General features: G+C 34.6%; 1 protein-coding gene and 2 long non-coding RNA genes across 12 annotated transcripts in view; all 3 read left to right on the top strand.

The window, feature by feature from the left end:
• LOC144965725 (calcitonin gene-related peptide type 1 receptor-like) overlaps positions 1-23,539 on the top strand; it is a 264,118-nt gene that overhangs the window by 133,138 nt on the left and 107,441 nt on the right. For all 10 annotated transcript variants that reach the window (XM_078901363.1, XM_078901356.1, XM_078901362.1 and 7 more), the window contains one exon: positions 19,167-19,416. In XM_078901363.1, the coding sequence (XP_078757489.1) occupies positions 19,167-19,416 (250 nt within the window). The remainder of the gene's footprint in view (positions 1-19,166; positions 19,417-23,539) is intronic.
• On the top strand, positions 8,920-10,114 carry LOC144965726 (uncharacterized). The gene is made up of 2 exons (XR_013644094.1): positions 8,920-9,166; positions 9,977-10,114. It is a non-coding gene; the product is annotated as an uncharacterized LOC144965726 (long non-coding RNA).
• LOC144965727 (uncharacterized) lies at positions 9,977-10,610 on the top strand. The gene is made up of 2 exons (XR_013644095.1): positions 9,977-10,149; positions 10,473-10,610. It is a non-coding gene; the product is annotated as an uncharacterized LOC144965727 (long non-coding RNA).

The raw sequence follows: 23,539 nt of genomic DNA, 5'->3' as shown, positions 1-23,539 counted from the left end.
AGTGCATTCAAAACAACCACGCAAATCTTCACACACACTTCCGTTCCAGATCTGTACACTTTTCTTTACTGGTCTTACACGTTTAAAAACAGGGCGGTAGGTGGGGAGTAGCAAGAGCATGCAGTGGTCAGATAAACCTAATGGGGCACGGGGTAAACATTTATAACTATTTTTAATATTACACAGGAATAAATCTAATGTTTTTTTGTCCCTTGTCTCGCAGTCCACGTATTGATGAAGTCCCGGAGAGTAAAATCGTTACATTGGTTAAAATCGCCAGTGACCATCAATACGGCATCGGGTGACTTAATTTGAATGTCCTGTATTTCTTTCCTCAAAATATTTTTCGCTGTGGTGTTGTCTGATGATGGTGGAATGTAGACGTTGATGATGATGACATGTGTATATTCCCGGGGTAGATAATATGGTCGTGACGAAACAGTAATAAATTCAATATAGTCGTCGCAATACATTTTCTTTATATGACAGTTATTGGGGTGGCACCATTTGTTGTTAATATATGTGCACACCCACCCCCAGTTCGTTTATTTACATTAGTCCGATCTCCTCGAAATAGTGAATATTGTTCAATATCAAAACATGATGATGGTATTTGAGGAGATAGCCAAGTCTCTGTTAACGCTATTATGGAGGCTTGACGATAGTCACTATTAAAACGACACAGTGAAAACAGTTCATCAATTTTATTTTTCAGTGATCTTACATTACCTGTCACTACACAGGGTAAAAATGGACGAAAAGGCCGTCTGTTAAATTTTGTTTTTATTCCTCCTTTTCTCCCCCTCTTTCTTACTTTCATAAACGATGTGTCAATAGTGGGTGGTGGGGGTGACACGGGTTGGAGGGATCGGAGAGTCTCTGGAGTATATGTTATCGATAGATATGATAGAGAGATAAAATCTTATGATATCACAACAAAGTAAATTTCTTAATGAAAAAAAAAGTATTATAACGTGGCATTTTTGAATAAAATCGATCCTTGCCTTTATTGGGTTAATTTAATGTAAAAAAAAAAATATCAGTGACTGTGATAAAGTGTAAGGTAATACGACACGGTAAATTGGCAAAACTAGAGAAATGTTCACATCGAAGCCTACATTTACTTATTGGTTTTTCTTTTCGAGCACAGGAAACATTGACTGATTGGGTGCCCGGGCTTACATCCGGTACACAGGGGGGGTTTATCGTATCATTTCAACGGGAATCTTCAATATAGATGGCGGATGCTCTTTTTTCAATTTTTTATTTCGTTTATAATTTTTTTTTCGTTATGAGTGTTTTCTGTGTGTGTGTGTGTGTGTGTGTGTGTGTGTGTGTGTGTGTGTGTATGTGTGTGTGTATGTGTTGGTGTATTTATCTGGTTTTTTTGTGTGTTTGTGTGTTCCTTTTTGCTTTGATTTCTTTTTATCTTTCGAATATTGGACATTTTGTCTTAGTTTTACTTTGATTGTTTGTATTGTTTCGCATTGTTTTATTTTTGTAGATTTTTATTTCTCTTCTTTAAACAATACGGGGTTTTTTTCGTTTTTTTTGGTTTTCTTTTTTGTTTTTTTTTGTTTTGTTTTTTTTTTTTTACATTTTTTGTTTGTTTCTTTTTGCGTCCTCTCTTTTCTCCTCAAAGGAGTTTTGGAAAGAGCTAACATTTTTACTTCTAGACATAGATTGTTTTCCCCTTAAAATAAGCTGTTGTTCTTATTTGTCCTTTTTTTGTTTTTATTACAAAGATATATATATATATATATATATATATATATATATATATATATATCCATAATTTTTAGTTTTGAAATAACTCTGTGGTTGTTTTTACTTGTTGTCTTGAAATAATGGGATTAGACCCAGGTGTAAATATTTTGCATGGCTGATAACCGGAAGCAACTGTGGCTTAATTAATCATTGTTGAAATAGAAAATATGTTGCTTTTGTTTGATAGTAGTATATCCAATACAGCAATGAGTCTATAACAAGTTGGGTTATCAGACCTGTAAATAAGCACACGTCGGATCAGACATATGTATTCTTCTCCGTTGACTCGGTTGGTTATCATGGAGTAGGATCATGCCGGGCATCGAAGCATATATTATTTGTTTCATTGCTTACAACTTAATATTGGCGTAATCATCTACATCTCTCTTTCTTTAATGTTACAGTCACCCTCTCTCTCTCTCTCTCTCTCTCTCTCTCTCTCTCTCTCTCTCTCTCTCTCTCTCTCTCACCTTTCTCTTACTCACTCTCTCCTTTCTCTCTCTCTATCTATGTCTCTCTATCTCTCTCTCTCTCTCTGCCCCCCTCTCTCTCTCTCTCTCTCTCTCTCTCTCTCCCTCTCCCCATTTATTTGTCTCTAAAAATCCTATCTGACTATTTCTCTTTTTCTAGCCCCTCTCTCTCTCTCTCTCTCTCTCTCTCTCTCTCTCTCTCTCTCTCTCTCTCTCTCTCTCTCTCTCTCTCTCTTTCTGAGTTATTTTTGTCCAGCGAGCGCGCGCATTTGTGAGTGAGTGAATGTGTGTGTGTGTGTGTGTGTGTGTGTGTGTGTGTGTGTGTGTGTTACCTTTTAGTCCTGAACTAGGGTCATCAGATTCATGGCATTCTGGTTGACCGCAGACAGCTGGCTAAAAAAAAAATTTAATATGACTTTTTTCCCTGTCCAAAGACACAAATTATGGTTGACGCCATTTGTTTTTATTGACGATAAAAGTAATAATGATAATAATAATAATAATAATAATAATAATAATAATAATAATAATAATAATAATAATAATAATAATAATGATAATAATAATAACAATAATAATAATAATAATAATAATAATAATAATAATAATAATAATAATAATAATAAAATAATAATAATAATAATAATAATAATAATAATAATAATAATAATAATAATAATAATATTAATAATAATAATAATAATCGATGGGTGAGATTGTTTTGTTTTGGTTATTCTCCATCAATCGAAGTGGATACGACGTTAAAAGGGATAATCCTGGACAGATTTAAAGAATTAATTTGTTATGTAAACCTGCAACGATATTCATACGTGCAATCTCAAGGAAAGATGAGCTGATCATTCCGATAAAATCGAGAGAGGGAGCAGAGATTAAATAAATAGATGGATTTATATCGCGCATTTTCATCACTGTGTGAAGCTCAATGCACGTTACAAATAAATATACAAAATGTACATATATAAAACGTATACCACAATTATATCAATAGCAGCATTGCATATAATATCGTATCAATATCATGAAAAGGTAACGGTAAAAAGGTAGTGCTTTAACAATGACTTAAAACTAGCAATAGATTCTACTTCTCTGCCTTACTGTCAACTTTATCATTATATGTGTTTAACATTTTTCAGCTGTCATGAAAAAGAACACCAAACCAACAAAGATCAATTTCGCGTGACAGAAAAGATAACTTGATACACGTGACTCACAGCTCCAAAATGGTACCATGCCGGCGTGATTTTGATCAAGAGAGGTCCCTTTAGCTCGCTTTACAAGCAAAGGGACCAAGATCAATCCCGAGTGCAGTCGAGATTTTTTTCTGACCCCCACCCCCGGTCCACCCAGTAGTGATTGGGGTAGCTGGGTCTGATAAATCTGGCCGAAAGTAATTTGCGATTGACTAGCGTCCGATACGAAGGTTAGCAAGCAATTGCTACGCAAGAGAAACCGGGATAAATTCCACGGCTTCATGGGTCTCTGGCTCCGAAGGACTATTTAAAAAATAAAAATAAAAAAATTATTTAAAAAAAAAATAGATAAATGAAAAAAAAATAATTAAAAAAAAAAAAAAAAAAAAAAAAAATATATATATATATATATATATATATATATATATATATATATATATATATATATATATATATATATATATATATATATATATATATATATATTGATCATGATGCTGACAAATTGATTGTATCATTATAATGATAATATGAAATTTGTGTGAATTCAAAGTGATTTTTGTGACAATAAGACATAATGTATTTAACCCTCTCCTTACCACCTACAGCAATATCGTCACATTTATTACGACACAATATACATTTTTCTCATTCTGAGTATTTTGTACATCACAATGATCTTTGTTTAATTAATAAGAACATAAAGTTGCCTTGTAGAGAGATTGTTTGAGTCTTTAAAATCCATATTTCTTCTGGGTAAGCCTGCCATTTTGGGACAATACTGAAAATGATCAGTAAAGAGAGAGAGTTAAGCGACAAAAATGAAAATCTCACATTTCCAGTTATTTTAACCCTAACTATTTATCAACCGTAATCTGGAATGACGCGTGCTGAAAGATTTGGCCAGAAAACTCGTCCTTCAAACATCGATCGATTTAAACGTCCCTCATCTTGTCAAAAACTCTCAAACCTGGGACATCACAAGGTCTTCCTTAGTCTCAGGTTTGAGAGTTTTTGCCAAGATGAGGGTAAATTAAATCGTTGGATATTTGAAGGACGAGTTTTCTGGCCAAATACTCGTATTTAAATGCGTGTCTTTCCAGAGTACGGCAGTTAACTGGTTACAATCATTTTTTTTTTTTGGCACCTGTCTCGCGTCGACATAATGCCGTTTAGAGACGATGGGTTATAACAGGGAAATGTAAAAATCAATGTAAATTGCAGACGGATGTGAAAATGGAAGGTATGATTTTTATATCGTTGCCAATTCCAAGAGGGAGAAAACGTAAACTAATCAATTATAGTGAAATAGATATCTTAAACTTCACTTCACCGATATATCGTACTCTGGAAATTAAAAAAAAAACCCACATATTTAAGATTTTGGCCAGAAAACTCGTCCTTCAAGTACCGATCGATTCAAATGACTCTCACCTTGTCAAAAACTCTCACACCTGAGATTTCGCGAAGTCTCAGGTTTGAGAGGTTTGTTTGTTTTTTTTTTGGACAAGATGAAAGTCATTTTAATCGATCGGTAATAGCTGACTCATTTCTATCTGACAAAATATTTTCTTATTTTTTTCGATACGTACTATACTCTACTTGACTGAATCGACAAATACTTTCATCCGATTTTATGCCATAAATAACACGTTTACTTCGAATCAAACATCGATCCGTTAAAATAATTACAACTTCTCAAACAGTGAAAAACTTTAGATGTCTTTGAAATAAATCGGGGTTCATTTGAATGGATGCCACAACAAATGCTGCCTGATTATGTTCACGTGCGTAGTCAAATTGATCAAAATCGGTCAGAAGAAGAATCGTGTTTAAATGACATATTACTATATGTATATATATATATATATATATATATATATATATATATATATATATATACATACATACATATATATATATATATATATATATATATATATATATATATATATATATATATATATATATATACATATATAAAACTATGATTTTCCTTGTCTAATCGGTTATCTGTTTACAAAACAAAAACCATGCGTTTTTCAAGCGATCAAAAGTGTATGTAGTTTTTGTCCACACGAGGATCCATTTAGCCACTCTTTTAAAAAAATGTCGAAATTGGCAACGAGGAACCCTGGTTACCTGACATCCCCCCCCCCCCCCCCCCCCCCCCACCCCCTTCTACCCACTCTCTTTGAGTCCCCATTACCCACTTGGTAAAGCACTTGCTTCACACCGAAAACGGACTGAAATCGATCCCGGCTGTACGCAAACATTTTTCTCTGGTTCTCCTGTGCATCAAACATTGATTGGGTAGCTGGGTCTGTTCCATCTGTCTGAAAGCACTTTGCGATTGACCAGCGCAAGCAACTGAAATTGTCCATTTCACGGTGTATAAACCTAGGTAAACTCGGGCTCCGTGATTATAATTGCTTTGAAGGACCCCAACCTCATTAAACAAACAAGGGGCAGCGTGGCTCAGTGGTACGGTCTTTGCTTCCTACCCGAAATGTACCGAGTTCAATCACCCGCCGCTGCGTTGTGTGGCCTTGAGCAAGTCACCTCGCCCTAACTCACTTTGAGGCGCTGCTCTGTGGCTGACGCCTGGGTTATTCCAGTCTTCCCTTGGAATAGACCCTAAAGACAAATTTCCCCTTGGGGATGAATAAAAGGAATTTTATTTATTTTTTTATTATTTTTTTTTTTTTCTAAATAAAAAAATTGACATTTTTTGACAGACTGCAAAGGCAGTGTGAATCAGATGTGTGAATTATATATATATATATATATATATATATATATATATATATATATATATATATATATATATATATATATATATATAGCAATTAAATTTGATATTTCATTTCTATGAATATCAATGCATTGACGCCTGTGAAACGAAATATAAATCTTTGGGAAGAAGTTATTGTCGAGAAGTGATATTTAATTGCATACAGCTAATTGCTACCATCATTGTTTTTGGTTCATTCGTGCGTATGCGTATGTGTGTGTGTGTGTGTGTGTGTGTGTGTGTGTGTGTGTGTATGATTGTAAATATTTGCGTATGCGGGCGCGTGTGTGTGTGTGTTTGTGTTTTCAATACAAATCTTCTTCGAAAAAGATTATCTGGTAATCTATTTTCAATATTTGCTATGGGTAAATTTACGTGACGATTAAACACTGTAATTGAGATTTTGATTTTTATCAGTAATTTTTTTGACGATAAAAGACCATTTTTAGAATGATGGTCATAATAATAATATAGAGAAGTACATTTCAAAGTGTGTTTTTCTTCTTTTTGCTTTGAATTTTGATCACGACTGAAACAATGGATGATGAATCCCGTGTTTTCATGTAGTAATCTGGTTATTTAATCAATAAAATCCCGGCATCTACGTCATTGTCGCCATGGAGGAAATTTTATTTTTAGAGTTTGAACACATTATAGACAGAACGAAATTGACGTATTTGTTATTGTTTTTTAATAATTATTTTTGCCATCCACATTTATGAGTAATTCACACTAAACTGTATTAACCAGATTATAAACGTTCAAGGTTACACCGTAGCCATCGTAAACTCATCTCCTGACATGTCATTTCTTTAAGTTACAAAAACTAAAACGTCGTAAACAAAAATGAATATAACAGCAAAAACAATATTAAATACATTACCTAAAAAACAGATAGACGGCAGGGAAATATTTAGCATGTCCTTTCAAAACAAGTTTCAACAGAGTGACTTCACTGTTTCAACAAAAAAAGAAGTCCCAAATTAAATGAAAACTGGTTTTTAAAAATATTCGCCATTCCACGGCAGCCGTTAAAATTAAAAGCTTTGAACTTTGTGAAAGTGCAGTCGATAAAACGGGGTTTTTTTTAAAGCAATGATAAAAAGTAGGCATTAAATCTTTTTATTTCTCTTTCGACTGCCTATGAAAGCAACACTCAAAAGTGGATGGGTGTGTGGGGAGAGATGGGATGGGGGGGGGGGGGGGGGGGGGGTTAAAATCACCACAAATAATAGAGGGACGATCTGATATGGTGTAATTAATTATCAGTCACTATTTGGGGGTCCCGATAGCTCAGTTCGTAGAGCATTCACTTCATACGCAAAGGGACCGAGATCGATCCCGGGTGCAGTCGAGATTTGTTCTGCCCCCCCCCCCCCCCCCCCCCCCCCTTCTTGTCCACCCAGCAATGAATGGGTAGCTGAGTATGATAGATTTGGTGGAAAGTATTTTGAGATAGACTAGCATCCTATCCATAGGATAGCAACCAATTGCTATTGTCCGTTTCACGCTGTAGAAACCGGGATATACTCCGGCTCCATGCGCCCAATATCTCTGAAGGACTACTTTTGCTACTTTACTATTAGGTTAAAGTAGTTCAGTAATTAAAGAACTAGATTCAGGTCCAGTCTGATTCGGTTAAAAACTAGTAGAAACCGGAAGGAAGGGGGGGGGTGTCTCACCGTAGCCATCTTTAATATATAGATAGGATGAAGTTGACGTCACTCGGGTCTTTGATATTGTTTATTTGCCATCCGCGTTGATGAGTAATTCTCACTAAACTGTATTAACCAGATTATAAACGTTTAATGTTACACATAGTTTTTTTTTTCTGTTGGTCCGTTTTACTTCCGGATGGCAATGTTTTGAGCTTCATAGCTAAGCGCATACTATCTATAAGATACTTTGGCTATGGTCTGACTCTTCTGTCCCACCAGCAATAATTTTGTCGTGAAGTATGTTTTAAGACTTACTTTCCGATGGATTATTCTGACGTACTCTGAATAAACACGTATTTGTGCGGCTATGTGGTCTAGTGGTATGACACTGGTTTTCGGATCGGAATGTCGTGAGTTCGAGCCTCGCTCGACGCATAGTTGAGTCCTTGGGAAAGGTTCTTTACTCACATTCTCACACCGTACTCAAGGTGTAAAATAAGTAACTGACCGTTAACAGCGTTCTGTCTGTCGGAAAAAATTGTAATATCGCCTAACATCATGTCTCGTTCTACATGTTTAATGTTGCTGTTGGCCAGGGGCCCCTTGTAAAGCGCTTTGTGCACATTAAGGGGGGACCTGTAGTCATTTTTGGTTTTAAAAAAATTTTTCGGCCAAATTGGGCTAGTCCACTTTTCAGGTAGTTTAATTATTCTAGAATCCTAAAATATAAAGAAAATTTCATATTTTCAATTAAAAACGTGTTTTTGATGCAGTTTTATAACGTAGGTATCCACGTTTTATTTTCTAAAGGTCTATATTGTCAAATGTTTGGGTCTTGACAACAGCTATTCAAAGCCTATCCACCCGGTCATGGCGCATATCGATGGAAAGCTTAGCCATTTCTCTTTTTCAATCTGGCAACATCGACATCATGATTATAAACATGAATTATCACAAGGTCAAATAGTGAATACCATTTATACAATGTCACGAGCTCTCATTGGTTGATTTGAGAGGTCAGGTCACGGTGCGTCTAAATTTAGTAACAAAACATGATTCCGATCTAAATTTATCCTCGAACGTGGCAATAGTGACCCACAATGCACCACGATAGCGTCAATGGCCGCTCCCTGACTGTCCCTGCCTTTGTTTACAATATTATGAATTCATTAGCTTTTGGACCTCACTCATCGCATTACAAGTTGATTTTGATGAACTTTGGTAATTCTTCACTCTATTCAAGTCACAGAATACTCAGTTTACAAGGTAAGCATAAGAAATACACCACATTTTAATTTATTGCTTATTTTTATAACTAAACATGCCTTGTGAGATTGTGTGTTTGTTCGACTGTGCATCAGCTGACACACTCGTTGTTATCGCAAGTTAACTTTATTTTATGAAAAATAACAGGGCCAAACAATAATAAAATACTACTCCCCCCCCCCCCTTCCCCAAACAAAATCAGCCCTCCATGTCAGGCGATAAAACCTAGACCTGATCAGATGTTTCAAGGTTCGATTCCCAGTCAATATGTTTCCAAATTTGTCAAGATCAAGACTGTCAAGAGGGTTCGTGAAGTTCGTGCGACTCACAAGAAGAAAAGACATTCTCAGTCTCAGGATCAGGACCCTTTTAAAAAAAATTCTTTTCATTCAGTTATTGTAATTATCTTTATTTTGGCTGATACTGCATACATCGTCCACACTTTTCAATTTTTTTTCTTTGGAGGGGGGGGGGGGGGGGGATTTATATCGGAAAATTGGGTTTGGAACGTTATGTTAGAGAGATAGTGATAGAGAGGGAGAGAAAGAGAGAGTAAATATCTATGATAGATAATGATAAGGTCTGTAGTGTGGTAGCAGTTTTAGTAGTGTTTGAAATGTCTAGGATAATGATAATGACAATGTTAGATAATTTTCTTTTTCCAAATTATTTATTTTATTATTATTATTATTTTATTATTATTATTATTATTGTTGTTGTTGTTGTTGTTTTAAACTTTAGCAATGGCATTGGCATATGTGCCATTTTCACTGCAGTGAATTTAATTTAATTTTTTGTTTTCATCGACAGCTAACATGAAAGAATTCAGTTGACTGTACTGGTGTCCTGACAATAAATAAAGATGCTGGCTCAAGGGCTATTCTGGAAAGGTGTGTTGAGGCCCTCCTGTGGCAAACTGATCAACCAGCAAACCATCATCTGGGCCAGCACAGCAGAGTGTCTGCATGTACTTTTTGACACTGGTTAGTAATGTTTCCAAATCTCCATAGCGTCTTTACATTTTTGATTAATGATCAATAAAGTAAATACTCATTTTTCTAAATGAAAATGATAAAACATCATTTGAAATGAATTACTATTGAATATATTAACTTAATAACAGAAAATTGTTTGTCGCCAAGAGTTCTGTTCTGTGGATGTAAAAACAATGAAAGTTCAACTGTGTTGGTGTGAATGATGACCATTTTATTTATTGGTCTTTCTTTGACAGATGCATTTTATGTCAATGACTTATAATGTATTTCCAAAAATTGCTAATGAAATATCTTTTTTTTTTACCAACCAGAGCAAGATCAACCCTCTTTGTGGAACTACGGTACTAAAAAAGCGGTGGCAAACAAGTGGTGTTGATTTTTCCTGCATTGAGGCGAAAGGAATTTATTTCAAAGGGGTTTGGGAAAGCAAATTGCCTTTTATTCTGAGCTATATCTATTTGCATCATTTAGCTGTTTTATTGTCTAAAATAGAATTGATTTTGCAGTTAAAATTGACAAGACATCTAATTTTATATGACTTGTCTCTCAAGCAGCATTGAAAAATGAGGGTAGCGCGCCATATCATATTTTACGAAATCATATTTCGAGACTTTTTAATATATCTAGAAATCTCTTTATAATCTATTGTATACAGTAAATAATTAGTTTTTGTGATTACAATAATGAATTCATAAGATATAAATCATATTTGACCTCAAAATTATTTTATCTCTGAATACGGAAAAAATTGAATTTTATAGTTTTTTATTTTTTTTAGGGGTATGCGTTAGCGAATCGATTATAAATTTTTTAGACTTAGATTAAATTATAAAGTTTTCTTGTTTTCTTGTCCTATAATGGTCATATTTTGAAAGTTTGATGGATCATTTCTTTTACTTGCCTGCAAAATCAGTCTCAATGTCAAATTATTAAAAAAGTTTGCACTTTCTCAAATTTCCGATTTATGTCATTTTCTGATTTTCTAGCAATCCTATCTTAGCCATTTTCCTTTAGATCATCTTCAAATTTATTCAGAATCTTTTCTATGATGTCTTTTACATCATGATGGAAGTTTTTGGGGGTAAATTAATATTTAGCAATTTTATAAATTTTTTAATTCATTTTTTTCTGTCGATACGCGCCAAATTTTCAGTCAAAATCAAATAAAAATTCTTAAAATTTTATTTTCCAGACTATTGATAAATTCTTCCATCACGATATAGCTATTTATGTGAGAAACATTGTGTTGAAATTTGAAAGAAATTTATATGCTAGTTTTTGGTGCATCTGTGTTAGAAATTTTAGGGTTTTACGTCTAATTTTAGCCTATAATGCCCCTTAAAAATTTTATTTAAAAAATTCTGAGTTTTTTTTGGGTGTTTAACATCAAATTATACATCACATTATTAGTTTATGAGATTTAATTGATGAATTTTATAAATATAAAGCATATTTGATCGCTAAATTAATTTTTTTGTAAAAAACTGATATCATTCAATTTTTCCGCAAATTTTTTCTTAGGGGTATGGTTAGCGAATCGATCATAATTTTTTCAGAATTTGATAAATGTACAAAATTTAACTGTTTTCTTGTTCTATATTGAATATACTTTGAAATTTTGATGGATGTTTTCCTTTGCTTGTCTGCAAAATTAACTTTATTATCAAATTAAAGACAAATTTTGCGTTTTCTCAAAACTCCATTTTGCGTCATTTTCTGATTTTCTAACATTCATATCTGGATTATTTTCCATCAGATTGTCTTCAAATTTGGTCAGAATCTTTCTTATAATGTGTTTTGTACCATGACGTAGGGGTTTTGGGGTAAACTAAAATTGAGCAGTTTTATGAATTTTTAAATCGAATTTTTACTGTAATTCCGCACCAAATTTTCAGCCGAAATCGAAAAAAAATTCTTAAAAATTTATTTTCAGGACTATTGCTAAACCTTTACGTCATGGTATAGCTCTTGTTGTAAGAAACATTGTGTGTAAATTTGGAAGAGATCTATTTGTTGGTTTTGGCTGCATTACTGTAAGAAATTTTGGGATTTTTGGTCTATTTTTAGCCTATTTTTTCTCACTATGTCTAAAAAAATTTTTTTTTTGGGCTTTTTTTGGTGTTAATCATCAAATTAGACCTCCTACCACCTTAAAATAACAAGGGAATAGCAATATTAGCATTACAATCAAAAATGGATTTTTGACTACAGGTCCCCCCTTAAGTGGATATAGTTCTTTATAACAGCTCAAGTACTTAATATTTTAGCCAGGGCAACCGTCCCTCAAAAAACGATGGATTAAAATGAGCATTATCTTGTTACAAACTCTCAGAACTGAGACTCCACGGATGTCCCAGGTTTAAGATTGTTTTGCTAGATAATGCTTATTTTAATCGATCGATATTTTCAGGACACGTTTTGTGGCCAAAATCTAACGAAAAAGTGAAAGTGTAGAGGCTTTGGGTGGGAACAATACAGACAATGGACGTTTCGGGTACAAACCCTTCGTCAGCACAACAAATTAACGTGGAAAACAAATAAAATAAAATGCAATATAACTCCTATCGTCTGTAGTCAATGGTGGTTGGAGCATGAATGTTTCTACCCGAATCGTCTATTGTCTGTATTTTTCCCTTCCGAACTCTTATTTAAATATTTTTGTGTGGCTATGTGGTCTAGTGGTATGACTCTCGCTTTCGGATCGGAATGTCTTGGGTTCGAGCCTCGCGCTCGGCGATAGTTGAGTCCTTGGAAAAGGCTCTTTACTCACATTCTCTCATCTCACTCAAGTGTAAAATGAGTACATGGCCGTTAACAGCGTTGTCTTTGTCCGAAAAATTGTAATATCGCCTAACCCGCGTCATGTCCCGTCCTATATGTTAAATGTTGCTGTTAACCAGGGACCCCTTATAAAGCACTTTGAGCACATTTAGTGGATATTGCTCTATATAAAGCTCAATTATTTTTTTTAAATCTCTCCATTTTCACTCTTTGTGTTTTCACGTATATTCACGATGCAAGAATGCAGGCAGCCCCTACCGTTCACAACTGGTCAAAATCTAAAATATTTGCTTTTAAAGAGTACCCCAATGTGATACTTTCAAAGAGGCAATAAGTAATTTTAAAAATAAAAAAAATACAATTTCTATAAGATTCCCTTCAGTGAAAGTCTGTAGTGGATTTTAAAAGGTTCCATCTTGTACATTATATTAGTTTGATAGAGCATTGCCGTATTCTGAACAAAAACATTTTAAAGATTTTAGCCACAAAAATCGTTATTCAAAAAGCGATCGATAAAAATGATCTTCAATTTATTTTGTTAAAAACCTCTCAAACCTTGGACTTCCTTGAAGTCTCAGGCTTCATATTTTTTTACTAATCGAAGGTCATGTCTATCAATCGATTATTGAAGGACGAGTTTTCTGTCCAATATTTATTTTTAATAAGGGATTTTATATTTCAAAGTAGACTACGGCAAAGCAAGAAAGTTGGTCTTTATTTTTGTGACTTTGAAGAGGATTTACTGCTGAAAACATAAGATTTAACGACTGTTGTACATGATAACAAAGTCCTTACTGCCGTAATCTGAAGAGGAAAAAATCCACAAAGTTTATTACAAATTTTGGCCAGAAAACTCGTCCTTCAAATACTGATTGATTAAACTGACCAGCATCTTGGCAAAAACTCTCACAGCTGGGACTTCATGGGAGTCCAAAGTTTGAGAGTTTTAACAAGGTTAGGGTCATTCTAATCGATTGATATTTCAAGAACAAGTTTTCAGGCCAAAATTCTAAATACTTGTTGTTAATTTCAGAGTTTGGCTGTGTTCTACACGATAACAATGTCCTTAGAGTATGCGATAATATCCGTTTTGACGAGATAACCCGATATTATTATTATTATTATTATTATTATTATTATTATTATTATTATTATTATTATTATTATTATTATTATTATTATTATTATTATTATTATTATTATTAATATTATTATTATTATTATTATTATTATTATTATTATTATTATTATTATTATTATTTACTTTGATGTGCACTGTATTTTTATAAAGTTACCTGGATAACTCTTGCGATTTTATCCTTCAACTAATAAAACGAAGAAAGCTATTTTCAAGTGTTTTCTAAATAAGATTACAAATTATCTTGGAATGCGCCGTTGAGTTTGAATATAGACGGGACTGAAACAAGTTTTAAAAAATGTGAAATATCGTCTCACAATGGTATTATATCGGGATGGTTTAAAAACTAAAAATCGAATTTATAGTGAAAAATATGAAACTTGCAGTTAAACCGATGTATACCTAATTACAGGTCTGAGTACCCAAACTGTTATGTAATCATTGTTGTAATGGAAATACTCTATAACCAACGTATACTTATTTTGCAGGTCTGACAACGCAAACTGTTATGGGCTCATTATTGTATTGGAAAATACACTTTCAAACTAACACACAATGTTATCTATTACAACAATGTTAAATCAAGCCCATAATAATTATTGCGTTCTGTTATCAAACCTGCAAGTATGTGAACACGTCAAAGTGATACTTAGCTATAGACTTTAAAAAAATTAATGAACAAAAATGAATAACAGCTTCGAAAAAGAGCAGAATACCAAAAATAACAAAATACCGAACACAAACGTTTCGGTCTCAAAATCCCTTCCTCAGTCAATAATAACACCAACAAAATATAATTACATCACACTTGAAATAGTGACCTATTCATAGAACGATTTCCTCGATTTTAGTGATGCATTGTCTCTGTTATTAGCTGAAGAAGGTTTGGAAATTAAACGTTCCGTGTTTGGTATTTTATTCTTTTTTTTTTTTCGAAGCTGTTATAGATAGTTTGCGCTTGGCTAAGAAGTTCACAACTTTGCCATCCGGAGGCATAACGGACCAACACACAAAACTATGTGTAACCTTAAACGTTTATAGCTTAGTTAATACAGTTTAGTGAAAATTATTCACAAACGCGGATGACAAAAAGTAATAAGAAAGGCCTGACTGACGTCATCTACGTTCCATCTATAATCATTTTTGTTCCAATATGTGCTCGTTGGATTCAGCTTTAATGTTTTATTGAGGAGAATTAATATGATTTATTCATATGACGAAAATTCAAATATCATTTTAACTTGTCATTTTAATTATGGAAATTATAATTTGCTTTCTTTTTTCCCCTCCTCGTAATACCGTTTTGGCGCGATGGTTCAAGTATACATTTTACTCTTATCTTTATATATCATTTACTTCTCTGTCTGTTTTTGTTTTCTGTATCTACTTTTGTAAATATAGATATTTGCTCAACTTGAATATCGGATACGAGTGCAAACATGTGCATCTCGAAGAAGATCATATTTCATTTGTTTTATGATATGAATTTACTTGAATATCATGTTTAATTGATATCAACACACGTTTATTTACTCAAGTATTGACACAACACTTATCCTCGGGTTATCTCCGTATACAGTGTGAATCATCGCATTTTAAAAGATATTCTTTTATATATATAAAGTATGAAAGTGTGAATGGATCTCTTTATGGAGATAAAATAAAACAAAACGCCATATCAGTAATCTTTTTTAAATTATGTAAACAAAATTAAGGCAGATGTAAGCTTGATTTTGGGTATTGAGGTGATTTAACAAATCCGACAACTCGTTGAAAACTGTTAAGAAAAATGACGTGATATAAATAAATAAAATTCCCTGTATTCATCCCATAGGGGGAATTTCTCTCTATGGACTATTCCGCAGTGAAGCGCCGAAAAATTGAGCTTGGCAGGGCGAGGTGCCTTGCTCAAGGCCACACAGCACAGCGGCGGGTGATCGAACTCGGTGCCTTTCGGGTACGAAGCAAAGAACGTACCGCTGAGCCACACTGTCCTATGAATACATTATCAGTATGTTAAACCCCAGAAATCAGAGACATCTTAATTGTGCCATCTTTATGTCAATGTATTTTTTTTTTAATCTGTGCCAAAAGGTCGTGTTCGTAACATTCGCCACAAAAATAATCCAATACTAAGCCATTTTGTAAAACTAATGACAAACTCGCTTTCGTCAGTTTTTTTTTGGGGGGGGGGGGGGTTAGATAATGAAAAATCAACAAAAACAACTTACGACTTATCACAAATAGAATAGTAGAAAAAAAATATTAAAGGATTTTTATAAAGTATGAACAGATTGTTAACTTTTTCAACACCTTAAAAAGCTATAACTACTATTCTTTTGATGCTAGATCGTCAGTTTTTGGGGGTTTTCTTTTCATTCTTTAACCCAGAAAAACTGATGAAAACAAATTTTGTTATTAGTTTTTTTGTTTTTTCTTTGTATTTTTTCAAAATGACTTAGTATTGGAGAATTTTACGAAAACAAACTTTGACACAGCTTCATACATTTGTTTGTTTAGGTCTGTTTTTGGGTTTGTTTTAAAAATGATTTCTTTTTATTTATCTACTTATGTTTCAATTAAATAGCTATCACTTTACGATATATGAAATCTGCAGATATAAAAATGACCAAACAATTTAACAAAAATTAAACTTGATATAGAGGGTCTAGAAAAGTAAAGAACCGAACGCTAATATAATTGACCCAATTATTACAAAAAGCATCTCGCTCTATGCGTTTAAGTAAATTACTCAAAACAGCGCCCAGCCGGAAAACTTTAAAAAATGCATGCCCATTACAAAAACGTTAAATCAAGCCTGTAAATTATGTGCAGTTATCAGACCTTCAAATGGGAGCGCTTTGATTTTAGCTAAATCTTATATATTCTAACTATAAATTCAACTTTCAGCATTAAAATCAACCTTACAAAATATTGATTTGATGCAACGTGGGTCGCGTGCTTTTTTTAAACGGATAGCTGTCACTTTATTTATTTTTCAAATTGAAATAAACAATTTTTCCAATGGCAACCTCTTCCAGCAAAATGTTTATAAAATATGAATCGTTTTTGAACTGTTTTTAGAGCAAACTTTTCGTGGCAGAATTCAATATTTCATTACATTTCAGACATTTAGGTATTTCTCATCTCTCGATGTTTTGTGTTTAGCCAAAATACTCACAACAACCGCCAGACAGATATAACGTACCGACACACAAATCTATGTGTAACCTTGAAGGTTCATAGTCTGATTGATAGAATTTAATGAGAACTACTCATAAAAATGGCTGGCTGAAAACAATAGCAAAGAGCTGAGTGGCGTCAATTTCTTTCCGTCTATATATTTGTGACGTGCTCTTGGAAAATGAAATATATGTCGCATTTTATGGAAAATTGGTTATCTGTGTGGTATTAAACAGAAGACAATTTTCTACAATTTGCTGTTTAATTCATGAAAAGTTGTTTAAAATTGGCTGGGTCGTGAACATATGAAGTAGATAATATGCAGGGAAGTGGTTTCGGGAGTGACGGCTTTAAACTTATTAAACGTCACTTTGCCGTTAAAAGTGCTCACTGAAAAAAATTAAATTAAAATGTGTAAAGTGCAAACTGCCGTTAGGTACTTAAAATTTTTGTGAAGATATGTAGAAATAAATAAACTAAATCATAATATTGAAATTAAAATTGAATAAATTGAATAACATTTTAAATTCAATCTTAGCATGTGCAACTATCTGGTCTTGTCGTATGACACTCGCTTTTGGAATGGCAGGTCCAGTTCGAGTCCGGCTCTGAGTGGCGCATAGTTGAGTCCTTGGAAAAAGCGTTTTACTCACATTCTCTCTCCTTACTCAGGTGTAAGATGAGAACTTTGCCGTTAACAGCAATGTCTCTGTCAGAATAGAAATTGTAATATCAGGTACCATGTCATGTCCTGCATGTGAAGTGTTGCTGTTAGCTAGGAACCCTTTGTAAAGCCTTTTGAGCACGTTTAGTGCATATTGTTCTATATAAATGCTCAAGTTTGAGTTTGAAGCTCGTAAAATTTAAATTAAAACATATTTTCTCCTTGAGAAGCAGGAGTCTTGTATTGTTTTGTTTTTAACTTCAGACAACGAATATTTCTTATTCTGCTCAATTTGTTTCCCTTCATACTCAATATATTTATTTGTTTTACTTTCTCTCCTTACTAGCCATTTTCAGGATTTTCCCCAAAACTTCTCACTCAACTAACACAAAAATAGAGTTTTTATCATTCAAACATAATAATAGCAGTAAGTTCTTGTGATAAATAATTTATGTAGCAAAACTTGCTCTACAACACAGTGTTCATTTTCTTAAACTTTTATGATGTACAAAAGAAATATGAAAAAGAGAAATGTTGGTTGTATCGTAACGAACGTGACGATTATCCTATAGTTGGTAAGGAGAGGGTTAAAATTCATTTTGATAAATCGTATTATTATAGATGACTTAGATTAATATTGAATCTATTACTAGAAATTGAGCTTTTTTGAGCTTCTATATAGCGCAATATCCACGAAACGTGCTCAAAGCACTTTACAAGGGGTCCCTGGCCAACAGCAACATTTAACATTTAGGACGGGACATGACGCCTGTTTGGCGATATTACACTTTTTGGACAGAGACAACGCTACGCTCCTAACGGCCAGGTACTCATTACACCTGAGTACGGCGAGAGAATGTGAGTAAAGAGCCTTGTCCAAGGACTCAACTATGCACCTAGCGAGGCTCGAACCCAGGACCTTCCGATCCGAAAGCGTGTGTCATACCACTAGACCACCACCACTACTACTACTACTACTACTACTACTACTACTACTACTACTACTACTACTACAACTACTACTACTACTACAACTACTACTACTACTACTACTACTACTACTACTACTACTACTACTACTACTACTACTATTACTACTACTACTACTACTACTACTACTACTACTACTACTACTACTACTACTACTACTACTACTGCTGCAGCTGCTGCTGCTTCCACCACCACCACTACTATTCCAATTCATTGTACATCTAAATCGTATTCATTCATCTATTTCAGGTGGTCACAGGCCAGCGACAATCCTTATGCCGCAGCAAGTTTGGGTCGTATCCCCTCCAAGAATTCAAAATCCATGCGTGCGCATGGTGCTACAGTTTCATAACTCACTCCAGGGACGTTACAGTGCATAAGACCCAGCACTATCTAGTCGTCAGAACGAACAGAACTGTCTATCCTCAATGGACCATTCTACTGGCTGATATCGACAATGCTACATACACTGGCAATATCTGCAGGACTATGAGTGATGGTAAATAAAATTGCATTTCTGTATTATCCTTTATGTTGCGGGATTTTTTATCCTATTTTTTTTATATCCACAAAAGTCTCACTTGTGATGCGTGTGACAACTTGAGTGCCAACAAAAATGTGGAAAAGCTTCGTGTGGAAACAGTTCCCATTTTTTTAACGATCCCAGGCTTCATGCAGTCCCTACCAATCAAAACTCGAGTGTCTATCTGGTAATAATCGCCCCGATTGGCGGTCTAAAAACAATCATAAAAAGCTTAGTGACGTCAATTCCACTCACTCTATAAAAACATGTCTGGCCAAAACAGAAAAAAAACAACAATTTTTCATTTTGGGGGGTATTTTGGGATGGGAGGTAGCAGATGGACAAGTTTGTATTGAAAATTCTTTTTTGATCTTAAATAATAAAAATAAAATAGGAAACAAGTTTTGACATGTGATGTTGTTTACAGATCCTTCAACATGCGTTCAATGCAGATTTATATACTTATACTTGAAAGCTTTTATATAGCACAATATCCACTAAACGTGATCAAAGCGCTTTACAAGGGGTTCCTGACCGACAGCAACACTTAACATGTAGGACATGGCACGACGCCTGTAAGGCGATATTGCAATTTTTTTCGGATAGACAACGCTGTTAACGGCCAGGTACTCATTTTACACCTGAGTACGGTGAGAGAATGTAAATAAAGAGCCTTTTCCAAGGACTAAACTAAGCGAGGCTCGAACCCAGGACCGGAAGCGAGTGTCATACCACTAGACCACATAACCGCACAAATTTATAGTTTAAAAACACCCTGAGACACAAGAGAGTGACCGTGATCTCAATCAGAATTTCTCTAATTGAATACATGTCTGAAGAGCATGTTCTAATTTGTAAGCATTTTGTTCTTAGTTGCACGTTTCTACCTTTACTAATAGATACCATTTCACGGCCTGACACAGGAGAGGCTTAAAAATGCGCGTCTGTATACTTCTCATCCTCAAAGGCCAATCAAGCATTTCATTCATCATTGATGCCATCTCTTATTCAAGCACTTCTCATTGAATACCTTCCAAAAAGAGATGAATGAGTAAGGTACATCGCTGCCGTACTCTGAAATAACACTTTTTTTTCTTTTTATTTTGGCCAGGAAACGCATCCTTAGAATCTCGATCGGACAAAATGTTGTCTCTCATCTCATTAAGAACTCTCAAACATGGGACTTCGAGTAAGTCTGAGAAGAAGTCCCAGGTTTGAGCGTTTTCGACGAGATGAGGGTGATTGAATCGATCAATATTTGAAGGACGTTTTCTGGCCAAAACCTAAAAAACCATTATTTCTTCAGACTACGGAAGATCAGCCCAGTTTGACTGGTTGATGAATACATGCCTAGTTGACCCTTGAGATACGTTTACGTACATGTGCGTTTGATTTGTGGTCGAGGGGATCATGGCATCTAGCACTGAGATTTCCCACTTGAATTACTGCATATTAATTAAATATGTTACAGCCACATTCATTGACAGACATGCATGGTAGAGAGGTAGAGACGGAGAGAGAGAGAGAGAGAGAGAGAGAGAGAGAGAGAGAGAGAGAGAGAGAGTAAGAAAGGAAACTCTTAAACTCCCAGGGGGGGAAAGAAAACAAAGAGAGCAAGCTAGAAATAAGTAGGAAGGGAAGGGATGAGAAAACTCTCAAAGCGACAAATTATATTTTTTAATTACATTCAAACATTACTAATGCAGCTGAAGACATGAGGCAATGTCAGTTGTAGCATTGACAAGAAACAGTCTTCTGAGAAGAGCCCCCCCCCCCTCTCTCTCTCTCTCTCTCTCTCTCTCTCTCTCTCTCTCTCTCTCTCTCTCTCTCTCTCTCTCTCTCTCTCTCTCGAACAAATGCTTTTGTCCTTAACTTTTTCCACTTAAAGTGGGCTGAAGCACACCTTGATCATGCCTTTCTACTTGAAAAATGTAAACATGTGCCGACATATGGGTTTGAACTCGGGACCTGATGATCAAGATCGTTTATGTCGGTTATTTAATGATAACGTTGGTAAATACAACATCCACAACTCTTTACTGGTATTTTTTTTTCTCGCTTTATATTTATAGAGGGGAAATGTTAGCCCCCTGTATTAGTACAGGGAGGCAAACGTAACCATTTCAAAAAGAGGACATCTTTGGTGTTTCCCCTGTACTCTTCACATGGATTTTTGTGTTGTTACAATTCATCTAGCGGATAGAACATGCATGCTTTTACCTAAACGCATAGCACCAACCTAAACTGTTACTATAAAATTTCAATAAAATTTTGACCTTGTTTTTTTTTTTTTTTTTGTTTGTTTTTTTTTTTTTTTTAATAGTTCCAAATATTTTGTTCAATTTGGTCACTTGGGCTATGAGAGTGTTCCGATGATACGCGACTTACTTTCCGTCGGCTCACACACTTGAATTCACATTAAAAACCTCGCCTTGTGTGAGCGAGAGACCAGGCGAGCCGTGAAATTGCCCTCTTCTGCCTGGGTGTTGTTTTCATCTCGATAAATCAACTGAAAACTACTAGCATCAAAAACAGGCGTGAAGATAAAAGACGAGTTTTAAGTAGAGAATCATAACACGACGATAAAATCAAATAATCGATATCTAAAATGTGCGACGGGGATGACGAGCGATTAATATTGAGTTTTCCAGTGTTTTGAATGTAAACTGAAGCAAAAAGAGAAAGAATCATCACAATTATCTAGAACGTCGGATAACGATTGTAAGCAAATAAGTCTGTTTGCATCAATGGTCAAATTCCATTTCCGATCTGATGTTTCGGGAAGTGTCCTGGTGGCTTCAATCCAGAGTGGGTTTTCATTCTCCATATTTTATCTTATTATTCTTTGAGTTTTACTATTACTTTATTTTTTAAAAGAATAAAATAGATAAATTTAAACATTTATAAAATACATTTCAAAGGATAAACCATGCTTAATGCGCTTCACAACGTTTCATTTATTCCCTCAGACCACTCCGACATAATACCGTTTTTAGGCGGTGGGTCACATATAAAGTTGCTGTTATCAGAGACATGTCACATATCGCATCAAACCGGTTTTGTATCGGGATGAATTTATTAATAATACGTGATTTGTAAAGTTCAAATGTGACCCATCGTCTAAAAATGGGTGGCTTAGATGATAACAATTGAATTTTCAGTCCTGAGATTTTGGTTAAGCTGCTATGTTTTCTTACTCAATGTCTCAATCGTCGCGAGGTTATATGTTTGTGTTGAGAATAGAGATATTAAGATTATCTCCTAGCTAACAAACTTCGCGACGTTTGTGTGTTGAATCCATGACCTCAAATAGTCGGGAGAGGGACTCGTTCAAAATAGATATTAGATATTACGCTTAATACCACTTTTTTTAACGGGGGATGGCGTAGGTTGTAGAGCGTCCCTCTCACGGCCATGCGGAGTTGTCATTAACAGCAGGGTCGTGGGTTCGAACCCTATCGCCGCAAAGTTTTTATTCTCAGTTGTCTTCTGGTACTTTTCTACTCACCTCATTCCTTGTTATATGTTTTATTGAATAACATGAATACACAACTTCTTTAACCATTTAACTGTCGTCTTCTGCAGAAAAAAAACAAACTCATGTTTAAAAATGTGGCTAGAAAACTTGTCCTTCAAATATCGATCAATTGATATGACCCTCATCTTGGTCAAAACACTCAAACCCAGGAATTTGGGATTTAATCCTGTCGCAGGTTGAGTCGGAGTACAGGAACTAGAACTCTCATCGTTGTTGAATATCAACTTTCAGTGTCATGGTCAATGCAAACAAAGCAAAAAAAAAACCCCAAAAAACCCCCAAAAAGGCCAGGTTACCCTGAAGAGGGAAGAAGAAAACCATCATAAGTAGAGAAATATTACAGAATTGATGTAAGTGAAAGCCAAAACTTACCTTTTCGTAAATAACTTTCTTTAATATACCAATAGGATTCAATAGTCTGATGTCACGTCCGCCCAGCAACGAGCAGCTTGGTTCTAAACAAAGAAAATCGGTACTTTTTATTCTTCATGCTGGCTAGAACTTTTTCACATGTCATGTGATCAGAATGTATAAAAGTCAAAACATGATCAGATTTATAAT

Source organism: Berghia stephanieae, chromosome 2 (assembly GCF_034508935.2).
Source record: "Berghia stephanieae isolate SIO BIC M18660-M18661 chromosome 2, UCSD_Bste_1.3, whole genome shotgun sequence".
Taxonomy (NCBI): Eukaryota; Metazoa; Mollusca; class Gastropoda; order Nudibranchia; family Aeolidiidae; genus Berghia; species Berghia stephanieae.
This window is presented reverse-complemented; position numbering and strand designations above follow the sequence as displayed.